The following is a 23,355-nucleotide window of genomic DNA, read 5'->3' on the forward strand; positions in this document are numbered from 1 at the left end:
CAGGGAGAATTGATAATCTGTGTTTTGAGCTCTTTTTAAAAATGTATTTATCTGTGGGGTGGGATTTGAGCCATACCAACCAGTCCACAGGGGCCTATTCCTGCCCCTTTGCTAAGAGTGACCCCTGGCAGTTCTAGGGGACCATATGTTGTGCCAGGGATCAAGGAAGGCAAAACACCATAAACCCTGCACTGTCTCTTTGGTCCCACTATATTTTGAGTTTTAATTCTTAAGAATGATATAGCTCTTTGTTTATTTAGATTTTTTTAAATCAACAGTTTGTAGATTTTTGTTCCCATTTGGGGGCCATATGCAGTGATGCTCAGGAGCTGTTTCTGGCTCTGCCTAAGAGTGATCCCTGGTTGTGCTAGGAAGATTGTATATGGAAACAGGGATTTGAACCAGGGCTGTGGCCACAATAGCTTCATGGAAGGCATGTACCTTACCTCATGTATTATTTCTCTAACTTCACAATTGATGATTTTTTATCATACAAGTCTTGTACATGTTTTGTGAGATATAAACTACGGATTTCCATTTTTTTTGGCAATTAGAAGTGATGGTATACTTAGTTTCCCTTCGGGTTTTGGGCCACACCTTGGTGGTTGCTCGAACTTTATTCCTAGTTCTATGCCCAGGGATAACACCTGGTGGTGCTCATGTGATCATATCCATTGCTGGATATTGAAATGGGGTCAGCTCCTATGCAAGGGAAGCAGCTTAATCCCTGTACTAGCTCTCTGGCCTGTAGTGTTATGCCATTTCAAAGAACATTTGAATTCCACATATCCTTTGTCAGTAAATAGAAATGGTACTATTTTCTTGTGTCATGGGATTTTGCTGAGATCACTTAATTCTGGGAAATCTTTGTAGATCCTTGGGCTTTCTGCTTATGTAAGTCTTTGTTATATGAAAATGGGGACATTTTATTTCTGATTTGTATATCTGGTACTTTTCTTACTGCAATGGCTAGAACTTTCAATACTTGAATAAAAGTGAGAAAAGATGTCTTTGTCTCATTCCTGATTGGAGGGAAAGCATCCAATAATTTGGATTGTGTGGTATTGGTCCATAGGCACTGACTAATTTTACAGCCATATGCTCTTAAATAATGGGTGAGTTTTGTGAGGAAAAGAAGCCATAAAAAAGTGCAGGTCATTTGTCTACAGATTCCACTACATGGATCATATTGTTGTCTGAATTTTCTTCACCTCATTTTGAATAATTTGGCTTTTATTTTCTATTGCTGAGGTCATTTTAGAAAACAATTTGGAATCACACTAAATAAGACTTATTAGATAATTGGAGAGAATGTAGGGGGTAGTTAGTTGCGTTGCGTACTCTTGGCCTGAGTTTGTTCACCCATCACTACATATGCTCCCCTGAGCACTGCTGCACTGCTGGATATGGCCCAAAAATCAAAAACAGAAACAAACCATTAGAACATATTTTTTTAGAATTTTTTCTAGCAGCCAGAGTTATTATAGTACAGGGGTAAGGCCTTGCACATGGCCGACCCAGGTTTGATCCCTGGCATCCCATATGGTCCCCCGAGTACCACCAGGAGTAATACCTGAGCATCACCATGTGTGGCCCCAAAATCAATAAATAAAATTATCTCTAAAGGTCTAGGAGATATCTCAAGGAGTTCTAGTGCATGTCTTGTGTGCTAGAGGCCCTAGATTCATTTCTTAGCACTGCACCCTGCATGTTCTCCACCAGCTCTTTTTGGGCTAGACCTGTTGGTCCCCAAGCAACCTGGGTACAAGTGGTAGCATATCAACCAGGCACACATTTCCTGACCAAGTATTTCTGGGAGTGGCCGCTGGGCCCCCAGGCACAGTTGAGGAAACACCTCTCCCCCTTCTCTTATGGACAGTTCTTTAAAACAGAGTTTTCACGAGGTTTTCCTGGATGCCCATTGCTTGAATAGATGCTGACCATGTATTTCTATAGCACTATATTGAATCAAGGTAAAGGTAAAGGTAAAGGCCCTCCCGTTGATCGTCGATTTGCTCGAGCGGGCCCAGTAACGTCTCCATTGGAGACTTTGTTGTTACTGTGTTTGGCATATCAAATACTCTCGGTAGCTTGCCGGGCTCTCCAAGAGGAGCGGAGGAATCGAACTCGGGTCGGCCATGTTGGCCGCTTGTAAGGTGAATGCCCTACCGCTGTGCTATTGCTCCAGCTAGAATCAAATCTAACCAAAAAGCTGCCTAAAATTTATATTGGTGCTTAGTGAACTTTATAATACGGAATCCTTTAATGATTGTTAGTAAAGCCATGCTAGCAGAATCCTTAGTGATAAAAAGAGCCTGCAGTGTACCTCTTTATGTGTGTGTCCTATGCTAATGTGAAAAAAAATCATCTCTTCCTATGCATTGTCCAGGCATCTTTAACTGTCTGGTTGCTATCAGCGATCAAGCGTAGGTTTTTTTACTATTCTAATAGCTCTAATTTTTGAGCCTTTAAATTATAGGGCCTTAGTAAAATGGTTTGTATACTATCTCAGAACATTAGTGGGAGTGTTTTTATATCTCACTTTTTTAACTAGAATTTTTTGTATTGCTTGATGCTGTAAAAATCTCATATTTGGTTAAAGTCAGAGATGTCAGACCTGAAAGATAGGGTTTGCTACATGAACGTGACTGACTCTGGTTTGAGCACTGGCACTACATATGGCACTCAAAATCTAAATCCCCAGTAAAAAGGAACAGAAATGTACAGGTAAAACATCGTTCTTTGGGTTTAGCAGTGTGTTTTATCTTGATACCTAACCATTCTAAACTGTTTCTTTAGATACAGAATTATACATTTCATTCTGTTGTGTGAACTTTTTACCATTGTCTATTCATTGCTTTGGAATACAAAAACACACACATACATGTGTTTGTGTGTGTGTTTGTGTGTATGCATAATATACGTCTACAATGTTTTTAAGTTAATGCCAATCCTAATTAGGACCCTTGATCTGTTTTAATTTTTCATTATTATACATGGTTAGGTGATATGGATTCTTATAGTTAAATTCTTGCATATATCCTTAAGAATTTCACTGGGTAAATTCTTACAAGTGGAATTGGTGCACTTATGAGAACAGTGAAAGTATATGGTGAATTTTTCCTTCCTGAAACATGATGGTTTCTTTCTAATTATAAGTTTAAGATACTCATTTTTGAAGGGTCTTTATAGTTTTGTCTTCAATAAGTTGCCAGCTTATGCAGCATGGATGTGGACCACTTTTATCTGGAGTCTTTATTCTTATCTACTTACTTGGCATGACACCTTAACTCTATTTTCACTGTTTTGTGTATGTTCAAGCAAGACTGTAACTTCTCACTTTGGGGATTTTCATTTCAGATTATAAAGCAGAAAATCGAAAACATGAAAGTAGACAGGACTAAGCTGAAAAAGACACCTACTGAGGCTGTAAGTATGCAAAAGTTTGCTCTGTTTATTTTTTCATTTCAGAAAAATTATTGCTTTCAGTCTACCCATACAAACCATTCAAATACATTATCATTTACATATAAAACTTGCAGTGAAACAGCAAATTGTCTTGAAAAAATTTTTTTCTTTTGAATTTCCTTTAATTAAAAAGGTAAATAAGCTAGTGACCAATGGAAAGCAAGTTTGTAGCTGTGTATGCTGGTAAGTTCTCACGTAATGTCAGTAGGTTCTTGAAAGCTGCAGCTTTTAAGCAATGTATAACATAATTGGTTTTTTTGCAAAAAGCAGATTTAAACAAAATTTCCTGCCAAATGTTTGTCACAAAATGTCACCAAACATCTGAAAGACATAGGACACTAAGTATTAAGCTATGTTCCAGCCACATATTCTGACTCTGGGTTATGAATAGCCAGAGCCTATTCAGTAAGGATCAGAGTGCAAGGGGGAAACCATTCCTGGACATAATGACATTCCATTACAGGGTATACACTCTCATAAACCCATTCTCACTCCAGATAAGATAATTTATATGTGTTAACCTAATGTGCACATCTTTGGTATGTGGGTGAAAATGAGAGTCTGATGAAAACCCACGCAGACATGGTAGGATGTGCAAGCTCCACATAGGTACTTGCCCTTGCCCAGACTAAGCTTTTTTCCTCATCAGCATTACAATGTTGTTTGGGGACTTGAACCTGAAGGAGGCTTTCTGGCTGGCATTCATATATATTAGAAGGCAGTGTATTAATAATGGAAATAGCAGGTGTGTATTCAAATTCTCTTTCTACTTATGGGATCTCTCAATTTTCTTTTCTAGAATATGAAAATGATAAGACGTTTCTACATTTCTTATGAGGCCTTTCTTTTGATTTTCTGTTTTGGGGGCAGGTGGTTTAGACCTTACCGGGCGGTGCATAGGGTTTACTTTTGGTTCTGCACTCAGGAATTACTCCTGGTGGTGTCTGGGAGACCATATGGGATGCTGGAAATCGAATCTGGGTCAACCATATGCAAAGCAAGCTCCGTACCCACTGTACTATCATTCCAGGCCCCCGGTTTTCTATTTCTGTACAGTTCAACTCAACCTGTGTATTTGGGGACATTTCAGTCAGCCGTAGAAATCTGAGCTTTAGTCCATTAATTAATCACCTGGTAATTTATAAACTGCATTCTGAGGTTAAGAAAATACTGTTTCAGTGATCCTACAAAGCTCATATTCCATAGTTCAAGGAACTTGGAATTAGACATATGTTCAAATTTTACTTGATTATTTGTTTTGATTCAGAGTTTATTAATTTAACTTGTTTCCACAGCTGTAAAACAATAGTAATAATTACTCCCAGTATAATGTGAGGCAGTAGTGTTTGGTATATAATCAGTTCATTTTCTCAATGCAGGCCACTTGGTTTTTTAACTGTTAGAAAGCAGTTAACTACCTGGGAAGGCAAGTATCACCTGGGGTATCACCATTAACATTTTCTATATTTCTTCCAGTAATTAATTCTTCAAATAATTATGGTAATATTGTGTGAGTAATATTTCTGCCCTTTTCACTCATTATTATACTAATGATTATGAGAAGTGCTTTTGTCCTATATTCTACAGTATTTCGGAATATCTTTAAAATTTTTTGTTAATAAGGGTATGGGCAGTATTTCACTGTTCTAATTTGCATTGCTTTATTCATATATTTTCAAATTTATTGGTTGATATGTTATCAATTTGTGCTATTTTGTGTTTGATATTGGATGTCTGTTTCTTTAATTTATTATTTATTTATTTTATTTTTGGTTTTTGGGCCACACCCGGCAGTGCTGGGGGCTTCTCTTGGCTTGTTGCTGGGGGTTGCTCCCGGTGGTGCTCGAGGGACCATGCGGTGCCAGGAATCGAACCCAGGGCCTCACACATGCAAGGCAAGTGCTCTACCACTGAGCCACATCCCTGGCCCCTGGAATGTCTGTTTCTTATTGAATGCTATACATATTGAAATTATTTAATTTTTATATTTGTTAAAGACACTTTAATTTTCTCTTAAATTTGTTTTTGATGTGTTTTGGCATCTAGAATTTTTAGCAGTTGTGTACTCAGATTTCTTTGAAAAATGAAAAGAAAAGAAACTACAAAATTAGGGTCAGGGATCTGGCTCAGTGGTAGAGCACCTGCCTTGCATGTGTGAGGCCCTGGGTTGAATCCCTGGCACTGCAGAAAAAAAAAAAACAAAAGAAAACTACAAAATTAAAACCGTGGCATTAGTATGAGAATAAAGCACTTATAGAAGGATCCTAGTATACATATGCACAGGAACTTGACATGATAATTAGAGGGATTATAAATTATTAAGGAATAAGTATTCATCAAACTCTTACCAAGATAATTGTTTAACTTGTGGGATGGTCTGTTATATCGAAGTAAAGTTAGATGAATTAGAATACAAATATTTTAAAATTAGGTAATAATGGAGAAAGACAAGAGATAGGTGATTTGTTTACCTGGATGTAATGAGAATGGCCCTTCCAAGTATTATTTGTTTTAGGGCCATACTCGGTGGTGTTTAGTGCTCACTCCTGGCTCTGCAAGTACTCTGACGTACTACTACTGGCAGTACTTGGGGTACCATATGAGATGCTGGAGATAGAACCTGTATTGGCCACGTGCAAGGCAAATGCCCTACCTGCTGTATTATTGTTCTGGCCCCAGCCCTTCCAAGTATTAAAGAAAAAGATAAAAATAAAAATTTTCCAGTCTTGCTTCCAAAAGTTAAAGGAATACAACAAGCTGGCAAAAATATTTGTAACCCAATGTGGTTAGCTTTGTTAATAATAGGGTAGATGAATATCCCAGCAGCAAAATAAATGTAGCTTATTTCTAAAAAACAGGTTTAGTAAATTATCTGGTATATTTAAACCTTGTTGATAATTGGAAATAATAAAAATTAAAAATTTTAAATTAAATTTTAAATGTCAAAATTAAATATTTAGCAGTAGATTGTTAGGAATGTGTTCTTACAGTCATATCTGACTCTCAGCATTTGCTGGATACTAGATTACTTAGGATGAATTACTATAATTTGAATTTTTAGATTATTGACTATGTACTTTTCTTTCTTCAAGTTTTGGACCCTAACTGGCAGTGGTTAGGGAATACTTGTAGCTCTGTGAAAAATGGTTGCTCCCGGTGGTGCTGGACGACTGTGCAGTGCTGGGGATCGAAACCAGGCCTCCTGCATGCAAAGCATGTCTCAGCTTGTTGAGCTATCTCTCTAACTGAACTGTGTATATTTTTTGTTATTGTGTTTAATTTGGGTGCCACCATACCTGCCTATGATCAGGGCTTACTCCTGGTTCTTTGCTTATGAAACCACTCCTGGTGATGCTTTGGGGACCATATGTGGTGCTGGGGATCAAACCAGGGTCAGCTGTGTAAGAAAAGCACCTTAACCTCTGCACCATCTTTCCAGCCCATGTATACATTTTTAAGTCGTGAGCAGTTTTCCATACTGTGGGCATTGCTAAGTATTATTTTTGATTGGTATTTTTAAGAAAAATGTTTATTGGGGGCTGGAGATATAGCTCAAAAGGCCCTAAATTCCATCTCATCACTGTATCCCAGCACCACCAACTGTGGCTATTATTTTAAAAAGAAGACATTTATTGATTACTTTGCATATCAGCTGATGTGCAAAGAATTTTCTCCTTAACTTGATAACGTTGTTGCAGAAAATATAAGCCATGGCAGTTAGTATATTTCATTGAATTGGCAATTAGGGTTTTTTTTTGGGGGGGGTGACATTTCCATGATTAAGGAAAATGACCCTTAGTTGCTTTTATGTAGCAGGAAGGGAATGTTAATAATATGACTCTGTGCCTATTGCATTCTTCTCTATAAAGATCTTGTACTTCTGATAAAATAAGATACTGGTATATTAAATTGATTCCATTAACAGATCTTAAAAATAGAAAACAAAGTACCTTAGATCCCTTAGACTTTTGTGTACCAAGGAGACATTAAAAAACTCTTGATTTGATAGCAACTGATCCTGTTCATATCTTTGGCATCATGTGGGTTCCTGAGCACTACTGGAAGTGACACTGAGCATAAAGCCAGGAGTAGTCCCCAAGCACCTCCAGGTGTGGCCCTAAACCTCTCTTACTCCTCACAAATAGCAAAAGAAAAGACCCTTAACAGTTTGAGAGCCTGACACCTCAGGAAAGTTTCTAGGGGTGTAGTAAGTTGTAGGTCTCAGCATTCTTCAGAATTTCCTTTCTCAAAGGATATAAACACCACATGCAATCTAGGGATTGGGGGGATGTATGTGGTGCCTCTATCAATTTTGGAGCCATCAAATATCACTTAAGGGCATGTTGATTTTTTTTTTCTTGCAGTTTCTGGGCCACATCACCAGTGTTCAGGATTTACTCCTAGCTCTGCACCCATGGATCACTCCTGGCAGTGCTCAGGGGACCATATGTCATGCTGGGGATAGAACTCAGGTCAATTGTATTCAAGGCAAACATATTACCCCCTGTGTTATTACCACTCTAGTCAAAGGGTATTCTGTTTTTATTCATATACTGAATAACATCCAAAGTGACAATGCGGTCTGGATATAGAAAAGTCTGCAAAAGGCACAGACTCTGATGGAAAAGCTCACCTATCATATCAGTACTATAATCTAAGGTATATTTTTCTGGCAGTCATACTTGCCCTGTGATGACTCTCACAAGCTCCAGTAAAGTTGCAGATAAGACCCTAGAATTTTGGCCTTGTTTTCTGCCAACAACTTGTTTTAACTTTCAGAAAGAAAAATAGCTTCTGGCTTGTTTCTTTTTAACCTTGACTAGACTGAATTAACGATAGTGAGATGCTTGTTTTCTATTGAACCTTGGCAAGACTGAATTAATGGTAGTGAGATGCCAGATGATAATACAACCCAAATGTTGATCATAAACTGGAAATATTTAGCCCACAGAATCATAAAACTGGATACAGATCCAGTTTTGGGTGCATTCTATTCAAAATTGAAAATGTCTGTTTGATACTAAAGTTTAATAGGTCCCAAGGTCACAAGTAACTTGATGGACAGGTGATTCAGACTCCTATGTTATTTGTTTCTACTGCTTCACCATGTGTCTATTAACCTATATGACTTCAGTGAGAGGAAGGATAAGTGCAGATTTGGTTTATGGATAGATTTTATACTCAGGATCCTACATGTATTTAATTACCATAAACATTTGAGATAGCGCTTATTACTTAATTTGGAACTTGATTTAAAGAAAACCATTTTTCATTAACCTCCTAGTATTCTATATTCTATGTGGGTACTGAAAATAACTACCACCCCCATTTAAATCTCAAAATAGCATTACTGGATATATACATGTTGGTATTTCACCTCACGATACAGAGTTAGAAAGAGGTAGTTTACCAACTAACTCCAAGTCCTGTGGTTTTTGTAATTCTATGCTATCACTAGTAAATTCATTTAATTTGAGGTAAGTACTTTATATGTATAGAAGACATTTGAGCTTCACGTTTCTGAGGTAGCTGTTAGGTCTGTTTTCCTGGTAAGAAAACTGTGGCTGAGAGTTGGACTTGCTCATGACCAAATAGGTTAGTAAATAAATGTCAACCTGAAAACTGAAACTAAATTTTTGTTGCCAAATTGAACCCATTGCTGTATAGTATTAGACTTTACAGAGCAAGTGTAATCACTTCCAGCTACCATCTGTTAGTCGATGACTTGTTCCAGTCCCTATCCCTCACCCCCACCCACCCTCTGCTTTCAGAAACATAGAACTCTCAGTCCACAACTTGTTACCTGACAAACAGGGCCCTTTCATCAGTAAGAGAGAGCAGGAGTATATGGAAATGGGAATCTTAAGTAAGTATGGAACCCTGGTTATGCAAAATTTAGAACCTCTATCTCTCCTATATATAGTTGGAGAGTTTAATGTTACAGAACAATTCAGCCATTGCTAATCTTCACTTTTAATTGAATTCTCTAGGGCGTTTCAGTATTCCTCTAATTCAGTATACTTTATCAGGAATTCTGGTTAGCTTTAATTTGGTATAGAGTCTGATTTTGTTTTCAGTTTTTTTTGCTTGTTTAATTTGTGTTTTCTGTATCCTTTTAAGTAATTTGTGAACATCTACAGGTTTATCCAGGTTATAAGAAATTGCGCAAGTGGATTGTTTTGTTATTAGGTTTCTGTTGTAGTCCCAAGTGATCATCTGGTAAATTTCTACTTTCCTTAAGTAGTAATTTATATCAAAATTCAAGTTACTAAATGTTGGCATAAAGATTATTCTTCCATTGTTCTCTCTTTGTAACTTCATATTCCAAAACCACCTTTTGTGAATATTTGTTTGTTTTTCTCAGCCTGCAGACTGCAGAGCCTTAATAGACAAACTCAAAGTTTGTAATGATGAACAACTCCTCTTGGAACTTCAGCAGATCAAAACATGGAACATTGGGAAGGTATGTAACCCATACTTTGAAAAGGCAGGGCTCTGGACATCTGTTTCTTTAACTCTGCTAGTGGAAGAAAAACCACAATAAGGTTGCTTCATTTAACAATTATGTAATAACTAGCTTTATATCTACTATAGTTAGTTAATAGACATGTAACCTGTTCATGTTTGCCAAGGAAAAGAAATGTGAAAGGAAAATGTTTTCCTTTCCTTTTTTATCCAAGTGAAGGTTAAGAACCTTTACTTGGGTGATGATAAAGAATCCAGATCACAGTCTGAATGCCTTTAGTTTGAAATAAGAATTTTAGTCTCAAGAATTATTTTAGTTACCTTCTTTATAAAGATCACTGTCACACTGTCACTGTCCTCCCGTTGTTCATCGATTTGCTCGAACGGGCCCAGTAATGTCTTCATTGTGACAATTGTTATTGTGTTTGGCATATCAAATATGTCACGGGTAGCTTGCCAGGCTTTGCTGTGCGGGTGAGATACTCTTGGTAGCTTGTGGGCTCTCTGAGAAGGGTGGAGGAATCGAACTCGGGTTGGCCATTGTTGGCTGCTTGCAAGACAAATGCCCTACCGGCTGTGCTATCGCTCCAGCCCCTTTATAAAGATAACACTAAAAATGAATACTTGATTAAATTATTTCTGGAAGGGACAGTTTAAATTTTTAGATATCAAAATGCAGCCAAACTTTTATAGCATCTATTGCTGTTAACACATATTCTGATGGATGTAACAGTAAATTCAGCCATTTGACTAAGTATCTCTGCTTTGGATTTCTATACTGATGGGATAGTGAAAAGGAGCAAAGATAAGAAGCAAGAGTTCATGCTTAGCAATCCAGTGTATCAAAGCTCAGCCACAAAACACCCACACAGAATTTATTTTTTTTTCATTTTTTTAAGTTTTTATACAGCATTTATTTTTACCTTATTTAAAAATTGTCTCTTCTATCTAGTGTGAGTTATATCATTGGGTGGACCTTTTGGATCGCTTTGATGGAATACTGTCAGATGCTGGACAGACCGTGGAAAATATGTCATGGATGCTCGTGTGTGATAGACCAGAAAGAGAACAACTGAAAATGCTTCTCTTGGCTGTGTTGAACTTCACAGCCTTGCTCATTGAATACAGCTTTTCGCGGCATCTGTACAGCTCCATAGAGGTACGAGAGGTGAATGCCCATATAATTGTTCTTACCTAGAATTCTCATGTTCAAAAAATAAATAGATTGCTGTTTCGCTCTGATAATTTGTTTACTTTTCAGTATGGAGTTTGGGGTTATTACACTTCAAAAAAAGTGGTTTGATATTTAACAGACACAAATATTCCTTGTACGTTAATGTGAAGGTATATTTGGTATATTTTATTTTTGATTTGGGGGTCATACCTGGTGTGCTAGTCTTTTTTAACACCTGGTGCTCTAGTCTTTTTGAACTATCTCCCTGGCCCGATTGGGAAAGTTTTTTTGTTTGTTTGTTTTTATTGAACCACTGTGAGATAAAGCATTACAAAGCTGTTGTGCATGGGTTTCAGTCATACAGTGTTCCAATACCCAGTGTAATTACACCAGTGTAATTTCCCAGCACCAATTTCCCCAATTTCTCTCCCACAATGGGAAAGTTCCTTTTACCTTTACCTTGCCTTTCAGGGTTCAAGAAATTAAGAAGGTGGGATTTGCAGAAATAAACTTTGTCTCAGATTATTAAATCAGCCCCAAATTACTTCTGAACAATTAAAAATATTTGATTATGATATAGCTACTTACTGCTTTTTCTAAATTTTAGTGTTTTTTATTTCTTCTCCCCCTCTATAAAATGTAAAATAATAAAATCCTAGTTTTTCTTAAAGAGTAAAGTGGGTTTAAGAATTAGTAAATTTTGAATTGGTCAAAAATTTCTATAAAAAGAAATTTCCTTTCACTCATTTCTAGAATTCAGATAGGTTAAGTCCACATAATCTATCAGTGGTGGTTAACGTGCATGTCTTGTTAAATTCCCTTTGGATAAGAAAGAATCAAGATCAGAACAAGTGAAAAGAAAATGGCTTAGAACAATAAGTGTGAAATAATTGAACTAAGAACCTACCAATTAGAGTCTTTTTTTGGGGGGGTGAACAAGCAGGTTGTTAAAAGTGAAATATTAGCTTCAAAAGGAGATGCCAGAGAGACAGTATAGGGCTTACAGCATTTATTTGCCTTGTACTTGGCAGAACCTCATTTGGTCTCTGGCACCTCATATAGTCTCCTTCCTAAGCACTGTCAGGAGTGATCCCTGGGCACAGACCGCACTAAGCACTGAGTACCGCTGGGTGTGAACACCTTAGTTCCCCCCCCCCCCCCAAAGTGGAAGTGTGTGGCTTTTGGGATAATCAACAATTAGAAATGCATGAGTGATCCTCAAGCACAGACTCTGCAGTAAGCCCTGAATACCACAGGGTGTGAACACGCCAGCCCATCAAAAAGCAGAAGTGTGTGGCCTTTGGGATATTCAACAATTGGAAATGCTTGCTTCCAGCTGGATTACATGCTGATTTTAATGCTTACCACAAATGGCTTCAATATGTTTTGATTGTATGAAAACCCAAAAAAATTACTCTCAAGTTCCTGTTGCACTGTACCTAAGTGTACAGTTCTAAGTGCCTGCAGCTATTGTTAATGTCTTTAGCTTTTTCTTAATTTGTTAAATCTTTATTTAGAAATTATATAGGCTCTGTTGTGGATGTTGTTAATGTTCTCTTAAATATGGCTTTTAAAAAATTAATTTAGTTGGACAAGGATTGAGTGTTAAATGTAGGTAAAAGGATATTTTTGATAACCTTTCAGTATCTGTATTCAAACCACAGTGCCCAAGAGGGAGGGAGAGAAGGAGGGAAGGGGAGAGGGAGAAGAGGAGCAGGAGGAGAGAGAAAGAGAAAGCAGAGAGAGAGAGAGAACGCTAGTGAGCGCGAGAGCAAGCCTGCCTCTCAGGAGGGAGGTGGAGGGAGAGTGATGGGAGGGAAACTGGGACAGTGGTGCTGGGAAATAAACACTGGTGGAGGGACGGATGACTGAATCCTAATCATGAACAGCTTTGTATGGTTCTATCACAGTGATTCAATAAAAAATGAAATACAATGAAATTAAAAATCAGGATTATTTATTGGATCACAAATTATAAAATTATTCGTGATTGAGTTTCAGTAGTACAGTATTCAAGCACCAAATCCTTTACCAGTTTGCACTTCATTCTCCCCACCCCTTCACCCTACCTTCCACTCTGGCAGGCACTTTTTTTTTCATTTTTTCCTTTTTAGGCACTGTGGTTACAATACTGTTGCTGATAGGGTATCATGCATATCGCTTTACCTCCTTTCAGAACTAAGTTTTTGCCTAGAGTGACCACTTCCCTTTTTCATTGTCATAGTGGTCCATTCCTTGACCTCCCCCTTTCCACACAGTGGCATGCTTCCTCCTAAAGACCAGTTCTTGTGCCCTTTATTACCATTGTCTTTGAGCATTAGTCATTCCACTACTATGTTTGATGTCTTTTATATACAAGGACCTGTTTCTTAATCAGTTCCAATTTTTGTATTTGTCTAAAAAATACAGAAGAACATAAAATTACCTTTTATAATTCTTTTAGTCTAACTTGAAAATTATGGTTCTTGAATTACTCTGTAACATACACATTTTTCTCATTTTCCCTCTGTTTATGCTGTAGTAGGCACCTGTGTAATTTGATATTGCTGTTAATAATATTCTCTTATAGGACTTTCTGGCTTGCTGCCAGATTGTAAGCTTCTTGAAGACAAGATTGTATGTTATGTGTTCAATTATATGTAATTTATATTGTTAAACTTGATCACTTGAAGTTAACAAATGTATTACTACACTGTTGTTTTAAGTTTTTGCGGCCAAGTTTGTCTGATACCATGAGGTTTCCTGGTTTTAATTTTTTTTGTCCCCGTAGCATTTGACAACTTTATTGGCTTCTTCTGATATGCAAGTGGTGCTGGCAGTCCTTAATCTTCTGTATGTGTTTAGCAAAAGATCAAACTACATCACACGTCTAGGGTCTGACAAGAGAACCCCTCTGCTCACCCGGTTGCAACACTTGGCAGAGGTGAGTCATGAGTGAAGAATTTAAAGATTGTTTGCAATATCTTGACTGTTGTAAATAAGGCTACTATGAGTGTTGGGAGACATGAATCCTTTTTAATTAGTGTTGTAATTTTCAAATAAATATCTGGCAATTACAAGCTGGATCTGACTGTATTTCTGTACTTAAATACAGCACTCCATATTGTTTTCCATAGCAGTTGCACCATGTTATATTCCCACATTCTCATAATGGCTATTCTAAAAGATGTGAGATGAGGGACCATAGCAGCAGTAGAACATACCTCACATATGTGAGGCCTGGGTGCAATCCCTAGCAGCTGAAACAGTACAATAGAATCTTTTTTAGTTTTCATGTACATTTTTCTGATTAAAAGTGATCTTGTACACATGGTGATTCATTTAAAAAAAATTTTAAGGTGATCTTGTACATCCTTTTATGTACTTGTAGGCCATTAGTTTGTCTTTGGAAAAATATCATTTTTGACCTATGCTCATTTTTCAAATAGTTTTTATGTTATTATAGGAGATTTATATACATTGGATACTAACACCTTATCTGGTAAAATTTGCAAATGTCTTATTACCATTCAGTAGGTTGCATTTTTGTTTTGGAGGTTTTGCTGATCAATAAGTGTTTTGTTCAATATAGTCCTATTTGCTTATTTTTTTCCTTTGTATTTTTAGAAATTCCCACTGACAGCTACAAGTCACAGGGAGATTCATGTCACATGGGGTTGTCTTCTATGTTTTCTTATGTATTTTATGGTTTTGTTTCTTATATTCAAATCTTTAGTTCATTTCAAATTGAGTTTTCTGTTGGATTTCATAGTAGTCTGTATTCATTCTTTTGCCTATCTGCCTTTGATTTTTTTCCAGCACTATATATTGAGTAGACTTTCCTTTCTCCTATATGTGTTCTTGGCTCCTTTGTTGTAAATTAGCTGTGAATGTATAAGTGGACCTATTTCTGGGTTTTCATGTGTTTCATTACTTTGTCTATCTTTATTTAAATACCATGATGTTGTGATTACTGTAGGCTTTATAGTATAGTTTGTAATCAAAGAGCATGGAACTTTGATCTTCCTGACCATTGCTTTGGCTATTGAGGTTCCTTTGTGGTTCCATACAAAGTGCAGAGTTCTCCTTTCAGAATGCCATTGTTATTTAGAGATTGCACTGAATTTGTATTTTACTTTACATCAGAAGGCCATTTTAAGGAAGTTAATTCTAGTAACCGATGAACACAGAATATCCTTCAATTTCTTAATGTCTCCTATTTTCTATTTCTTTCAATGATGTCATAGTTTTCAGCATACAGTTATTTTTTGCTAGTTATTCTTTTTACTGCTATTTTAAATGGGATTGTTTCCTTATTTAGTAATTGTTTACATAGCAGTGGAGGAAAAGAGATTAATAAAACAATATCAGTTATATAATTATATCAACTGTAGCACTGTAGCACTGTCCTCCCGTTGCTCAAGTGGGCCCAGTAACGTCTCCATTGTGAGACGTGTTGTTACTGTGTTTGGCATATGAATATGTCACGGGTAGCTTGCCAGGCTTTGCCGTGTGGGTGAGATACTCTCAGTAGCTTGCCGGACTCTCCAAGAGGAGCAGAGGAATCGAACCCGGGTCAGCCGGGCCTGCTGTGTGCAAGGCAAATGCCCTACCCGCTGTGCTATTGCTCCAGCCCAATTATATCAAAAAAGAACAAAATGGGGGCCAGAGTGATTATTTGCTTTGCACATGTTTGACCCAGGTTTTATCCTGGGCATCCCATATCTTTCCCCAAGCCCATCAGGAGTGATTCTTGAGTGCAGAGCCAGGAGTAAACATTGAAGCACTGATGGGTGTGACACAAAACAAAAACAAAACAAAAACACAGTGTTCGTTGCATTTAGAAATATTTGTATTTTTACATTGTTTACTGGATTTTTTTCTCATTAGTTCTTACTTTATCTCATCAGAAAATAGTGACAGGTGTACTTCTTCCTTTCTGATTTTCCAATTTAGTTGTCCTTCCTTCCTTCCCTCCTTCCTTTCCTTTCTTCCCTTTTTTACTTTTTGGTTATAGCAGTCTCTGCACTCAGGAATTCCTTCTGATGATGCTGGGGGACCATAGACTTCATATAATGCCTTTTCCCCTGTAGTATCTCTGTTAATGGTATTAGTATATCACTAACAGATCCTAATATATCCTAATATATCACTAATTGATCCCCTGTAGTATCTCTATTAGTGTACTATTAGTATTAGTATATCACTAATATATCCCTTTCAGGGGGGTTATATCCAGCTGTGCTTAGGATTTACTTCTGACTCTGCTCAGGTATCACTACTGGCAGACTAGGAAGACTGTTTGGGGTGCCAGGGATTGAACCTGGGTCAGATGTGTGCAAGGCCTTACCCACTGTACTGTCTCTGCAGCCTCTAGACCCATTTTACTGAATTTTTAAAAAATTGGGTGTTGAAGCTGATCTGCTTTTTGTGCATCTATTGAAAGGCAGTGATTTTATAGATACAAGAGGTATGAGAACAAATGGTTAAATAGCTTAACAGTAGCCACAGTAGTACATTATGGGACCTTTTGTATTTGCTTGGCTGAACTTATCCATTCCAAATACTGTATTTATATTGGGTGACTTTGAGATTTCAGGTGCAGGCTGTGTTACAGAGACACATGCTTAATGTGTAGTATATTTTTTTTGTGAGTATATCAGATTTTTCAGGTTTATTGGTTTATTCCCCCCCCCGCCCGTCATTCTGTCACAGGAACCAATTTTATAAACAATGCTCTTACGTTTCTTTGCATTTTCTGACTTTTAAATTGAAAAGATGTGCTTTCTGTTCTGAATTGAGCTAACAGTATAGACTGTTGGACATATAAATTAGTTGATTTCTAGTCCTGGACAATTTGGAATACTTGTGGTTTTAATACTTCATTGCATTTGCTAACATAGTATTGATGTTTTTTTTACCAAAAAAAATTTACTGATTTTGAGATTCAAAGATAATACAGGTGTTTTGTAATAGTTCTCAGCTATTATTAATCATGGTGAAGATTTCAGATTTCCTATCTAAAATAAAAATCTCTTAAAATAACGCTTTGTGGGGCCTTAGAGATCAGTTAGGAGTTAAGACACTTACTATGCATGATCCACTTCCCAGTTTAATTTCTAGTAACATGTATGGTCCCCTGAGCACTGCGAGGGCTCACTTCTGACCACAGGGCCCCTAAGCACTATGGGATATAGCCCAAGACCATAAAAAATCTGTTGAAATAGACCACGATATCATACATTTTCCTTATGATATGTAATTCTTTTTTTGTTTTTATTAATTTACCTTGAGATACAGTAACAGAGCTTTCATGTTTGAGCTTCGATCATACAATCATCAAATACCCAATCCTTCACCATTGCATGTTTTCTACCACCAAAGTCCCCAGTATTCCCCTCCCATTCCACACCTACCCCTGCCTGTGTGGCAGACAATTTGCACAATACTCTTTCTCTACTTACTTTGGTTACCTTCGATATTTGAGCTCAGTCCCACCACCACTCATACCTGCCGAAAATGCAATGCTATACAATGTGTTTTGTATTGCTTATTATGGATACAATATAATGTTGCGGCCACACGCTTTTGGAATTCTGAAATTTTAATAATTAGGGTTTGGAGAGATAGCTGCATCAAGTTGCTTGGGTCCAAGATTCATTTGTATGTCTCTGGATCATGGCCGTGTGGGAGCTTACGTAGACAGTGTCCTTGTGTGGACATCATCTCAGAGTCCCATGGGGCTGGGGGAGGAGAAGAACCGACTCCTCCCCTGTCCCATGAGGCCTGGCTTTTCCCGCCACCGTCACCCATACCTGGAGCTTTTCTCTGAGTTCTAGAAGATTTTGGCTGCCAGGATTCCCTAGAGGGCAGATGGAGGGTCGGCACCTGCCCCCAACTGGAGTGGCCCGGCAAAAATGCATTGCTTGAGTCCAAGATTCATTTGTGTGTCTGATACTTAATTCTTAAGAGGTATTTTTTTTCCAATGAAGTAACATGGTTACAATGTTTTTGGTGTTATTGTTATAGTGCCAAAGTGTTAGAGATACTCCATCTTTGTCATAGCACTTCTATTTCTCTCTTTCTCTCCCCAATGGCTTGATATTCTTTATTCTGTAGTCAAAATATAAATGTTTGATACCATTAGTTGCTTCCTATTCTTGTGCTTTGTTTCTTTGTATACTACATATGCTAATTATTAATTTTTCTATAGTGGTCTTTGTAAACATTTTGGTTCATGTTTCCTGGTGTTTTTATGTACTTTTTACAATCCCTTTTGTTATCCCTGTCATGTTGTATATGGTTAAGAACCTAGGTTCAGAAGTTCTGCCGGGCCCAGTAACGTCTCCATCATGAGACTTGTTACTGTGTTTGGCATACTGAGTACGTCACGGGTGCAAGCGAGATACTCTCGGTAGCTTTCCGGGCTCTCCAAGAGGGGCGGAGGAATTGAACTCGGGTCGGCCATATTGGCTGCGTGCAAGGCAAATGCCCTACTGCTGTGCTATCACTCCAGCCCATGAAGTTAATCTGTTTGTAGGGGTCCTATGCTAGTTCAGCAAGTAGGGTGCATGCCTTGCATGTGACTGACACAGGTTCGATCATTGGTACCTTGTAAGGTTCCCTGAGCACCACTGGATGTGGCCCTCCCAGAAGTGAATCTCAGTTTGTATCTCTGTAAACTCAAGATTATGACATCTACCATATCATTTTTAAGATTAAATGTGAAACTTCTAGATTTAATGTGCTCATTTTGAAAATACTAAAAGAGAACTATAATTGAGAATTAGTATATAAACTACATCCTAATCTTTTATATTTACTTTTAAGACTGTATGTTTGCATTTTATATACATATATTTTGTAACACAATTTTTCTTTCTGGGTTGTCCTCCTATAGCCTAAAAACTGTTTTATCTTGACATACTTGATATGCCAAACACAGTAACAAGTCTCACAGTGGAGACGTTACTGGGTCCACTCGAAAATCGATGAATAAAAAGAGGATAGTGCTAACAGTGCATTGAAATGTTTAAGGAACTTTTTGTTATGAATTGCAATGGTAGGACAATTCTGTGTTAATTTTTATTCAATACTATTTAAATTTTCTAATACCGTGTTTTTAAAATTGTTATAGCTAGAAGTCAATTTTTATTTTTACTCTCATATTCCACTCATTGAATATTCCACTCATTTAGCTAATTTCCTATTAACATGATTTTTACCTTTGTGAGCAATGATTGCTGCATCAGTCATATATATATATATGTACATATATATATATATATATGTCCATTCTTTGGTGAATATTTGTACTGTGCATATTCACATGAGATATTATTGGTTTTGGGATTACACCAGTCATGCACTCAGGGATCCGTCCTGGGGTCGATATGGCATGTCAGGTATCAAACCTGGGTCAGCCACATGCATGGCAAATGCCCTACCCAGTGCACTATAGCTCTAACTCATTAAGATATTTTTAAGTGGGCTTTATTTAGCACTTTATTTTATAAAGTATATTCATTGTGAACTTTTTTTCTTCAACCACTGTGTAAAGGAACAACCACTTTTGTTTGAAACTTAGAATTCATTTTTCAAGACTATTCTTTTTCCATTGTCTAGGGGGGGAAATGGGACATGTCCTTGACTTAGATTGATTTCTATAAATAATAGCAACCGGTCTTCAAGTTAGTTTAATTTCTTTTTTTAATTGAATCACCGTGAGTTACAGTACTTTCATACTTGAGTTTCAGTCATACGAGGATGACTCCGCCGGTGTACATTTTCCACCACCAGTGTTCCCAATAACCCTCCCCCGTCCCACCCCTGTCCCTGCCTCTATGGCAGTTTCCCCCCATACTCTCTCTTTACTTTTGTGTATTATGGTTGCAATACACATAGTGAGAGACCATCATGTTTGGTCCTTTATTTACTTTCAGCACACATTTCCCATCCTGAGCAATCCCTCCAACTATCATTGATTTAGTGATCCCTACTCTATCCCAGCTTCCTTCTCTCCCAGCTCATAATTCAGGGTTCCAACCATGGAGCAATCTTCCTGGCCCTTATCTCTATTATCCTTGGGTGTTAGTCTCATGATATTTTATAGTCCACAAATGAGTGCAGTCATGCAGTCATTCTATGTCTGTCCCTATCTTTATTTATTTATTTATTTATTTATTTGGTCACAACAGGCGATGCACGGGGGTTACTCCTGGGTCTGCACTCAGGACTCCTGGTGGTGCTCAGAGAACCATATGGGATGCTGGGAATCAAACCTGGGTCGACCACGTGCAAGGCAAATGCCCTACCTGCTGTACTATCTCTCCAGCCCTATCCCTCTCTTTCTGACTCATTTCACTTAGCATGATACTCTCCATGTCCATCCACTTATAAGCAAATTTCATGACTCTATCTTTCCTAACACATGCATAGTATTCCATTCTGTAGATGTACCACAGTTTCTTTAACCAATATTCTGTTCTTGGGCACTTGGTTATTTTTTGATTTTAGTTACTGTGAACAGTGCTTCAGTGAACGTACAGGAGCAGATGTCATTTTCTACTGTGCTCGGAATATATTTGCAGAAGTGATATTGCTGGATCAAATGGAAGCTCAATTTCTAGTTTTTTGAGAAATGTCCATATTGTTTTCCCAAAAGGCTGGGCCAGTTGGCATTCTCACCAACAATAAAGGGGAGTTTCTTTCCCCACTTCCACACCAACACTGGTTGCTTTTGTTCTTTTGGGTGTGTGCCAGTCTCTGTGGTGTGAGATGATATCTCGTTTTTCACATTCTTTTCTTTTTTTTTCCTTTTCGGGTCACACCCAGCGATGCACAGGGGTTACTCCTGGCAGTGCTCAGGGGACCATATAGGATGTTGGGAATTGATCCCAGGTCGGCTGTATGCAAAGTCCTGTGTGCTGTGCTATCGCTCCAGCATCTCAGTGTTTTGATCTGCATATCCCTGATGATTAGTGATGATTAGTGATTAGCATTTTGTCATGTGTCTTTTGGCCTAACGAATCTCTTTGAGAAAGTTTCTGTTCATTTCATGGCGCCATTTTTCTAGTGGAATTGGATTTTTTTTCTTGTAGAGTTCAACCAGTGTCTTAGATATCTTTGATATTAACCCCTTATTTGAAGGGTATTGGGCAAATACCCTTTGCCATTTAGTAGGCGGTCACTGTTTCTTTTTGAGATACAGAATTGTCTTAGTTTAAAGAGTCCCATTTGTTTATCTGTACTTCCACTTGCTTGGTCAGTGGTGTTTCATCTTTAAAGATACTTTCAGCTTCAATATCGTGGAGGGTTTTGCCAACCTTTTCTTCTATGTACCTTATGGATTCTGGTCTGATGTTGAGGTCTTTAATTCATTTGCATCTTTTGAGGGTATGTGTAAGGATATTCAACCCTATTCCATTGGTCTGCAGGTCTGTCTTTATTCCAGTACCATGCTGTTTTAATCATTACTTCTTTGTAGTACAGTTTGAAGTTGGGGAAGTTGATGCTGCCCGTATTTTTTTCCCACAAGAATTGCTTTTGCTCTTCGTGAGTGCTTATTTTTCCATATGAATATCAAGAGTGTTTGATCAGTTCCTTTGAAAAATGTCATTGGATCTCATTGACACGTGATCCAGCCCTTATAGTTATTGCATTGAGTCTGTTTAATGCTTTGGAGATTATTGCCATGCTCACTGATCTCTCTTAAGGATCTGTTGATTCTTGCTCCAACCGTCCCTCATTTCACACTGCTGGGTTGTGTACTTACTCTTCTCTCCAAATCTGCCACTTAGCTTTCCTCTGCTGAGGGTTTTTTTTGTATATATAAATAATCTCTGGAGTACATCACAGCTCACTCATGTTCTGTTTGACAGTCTCAGAATTCTGGTTTGCTAATATTTTTGTGACAGGCTTTGTGGGTTTTTTTCCAAGGATATCGGCAATAGTTTTTTTTCCCCATATATACAGTCCTTATCTGAGTGTTGTGTCAGCGTAATGTAATGGTGGCCTCGTAAGATGAGTTTGGAAATATGCTAGTCTCTTGAATGTAAGGGGAAGTACTTTGGGAAGGAATTAGTGATAATTATTAAATGTTTGATAGGATTCAGCATAGAAAACAACTTCATCATTGATTCTCATCTTGGTTGCTTTGTTTTTGTATTATTATTATTCACTCTTCCTCTTTATTGGTTTGTGTCTATTGTTTGTTCACAATTTGGTCTTAATTTGTATGTTTCTAGGAATTTACACAGATGTGAGTTATTGAGATTGTAGACAATTTGGTCATAGCAGTCTCTTAATACCTGTTGTGTTTCTCTGGTATCATATGTGTGCAATGTTTTTCTTTGTGATTTTTTTTTTAGTCAAATGTCTTTATCTTTCCTAAACATTTGCCTTTTTGTTTCATAGATCTTTGTGCCTTTTCTTGGTAGGGGGCATGTCTTGGGTCATACCCCGTGCTTAGGGCATACTCCTGGCTCTGTGCTCAGGGATAACTCCTGGAGGACTTGGGGGCCTTATTGGGTGTAAGGGATTGAACATGGGTCTGCCACTTGCAAGGCAAGCACCATGTCTGCTGTACTATCTCTCCAGCCACTTTGTGGCTTTTCTCTCCTCTTTAATTTTTTCTACTCAAAACTTAGTCTTTTCTTTTCTAGTTCTTAGTTTATTTTTCTAATACTTTCTGATATAAAATTAAAACTTTTAACATAACCTTTTAATTGTCTAAAACTTTTTTTTCTCTTGGGGCCATATCTAAAAGTTTGTTCTCTTGGGGCCATGCCAAGACTTTCTCCAGACTTACTCCTGGTAAGCTTGGCGGGCCATATGAGATGTCAGGGACTGTGAACCCAGGTTGGCTATGTGCAAGGCAAGTGCCTTACTCGTTGTGCTATCTCTCTGGCCCAAGGAAACTTTTTCTCTCGTAAATTTTGTCACAGTGCATTTTCATTTGCCTTTCTCAGTTTCTTTTTACCCGTTTATCCAGTAACTTTTCTCCCTATTTGTTCATTTCTATTTTTATGTCATTGTGGATGAAAAATATACTTGGTTGCCTTTCAGTCTTTAAAATTTCCGAGTACTTACTCTTGTTCTGTTATTTTTTGCCAGGACATTGTTTCAATGCACTTTTTGACTCACATCTGCTATTGTTGAATGGTTTGTGTCTGCCTGTTTAAATGGTCCACTGGTCTAGTGTATCATTCATGTCCATTGTTCCTCAATTTTTTTCATCAGGGTCATTATTTCATTGTTTAAAATGGTAT

At 37.6% G+C, this 23,355-nt stretch overlaps 1 protein-coding gene across 1 annotated transcript in view; it reads left to right on the forward strand.

Moving 5' to 3' along the window:
• Positions 1-23,355, forward strand: part of HUWE1 (HECT, UBA and WWE domain containing E3 ubiquitin protein ligase 1) — a 154,223-nt gene that overhangs the window by 24,288 nt on the left and 106,580 nt on the right. Inside the window, exons 2-5 of the mRNA XM_056130150.1 lie at positions 3,361-3,429; positions 9,833-9,931; positions 10,886-11,092; positions 13,878-14,030. Of these exons, the coding sequence (XP_055986125.1) occupies positions 3,385-3,429; positions 9,833-9,931; positions 10,886-11,092; positions 13,878-14,030 (504 nt within the window). The 5' untranslated portion in view covers positions 3,361-3,384. The remainder of the gene's footprint in view (positions 1-3,360; positions 3,430-9,832; positions 9,932-10,885; positions 11,093-13,877; positions 14,031-23,355) is intronic.

This window comes from Sorex fumeus, unplaced genomic scaffold (assembly GCF_029834395.1).
Source record: "Sorex fumeus unplaced genomic scaffold, SorFum_2.1 ptg000073l, whole genome shotgun sequence".
Classification (NCBI taxonomy): Eukaryota; Metazoa; Chordata; class Mammalia; order Eulipotyphla; family Soricidae; genus Sorex; species Sorex fumeus.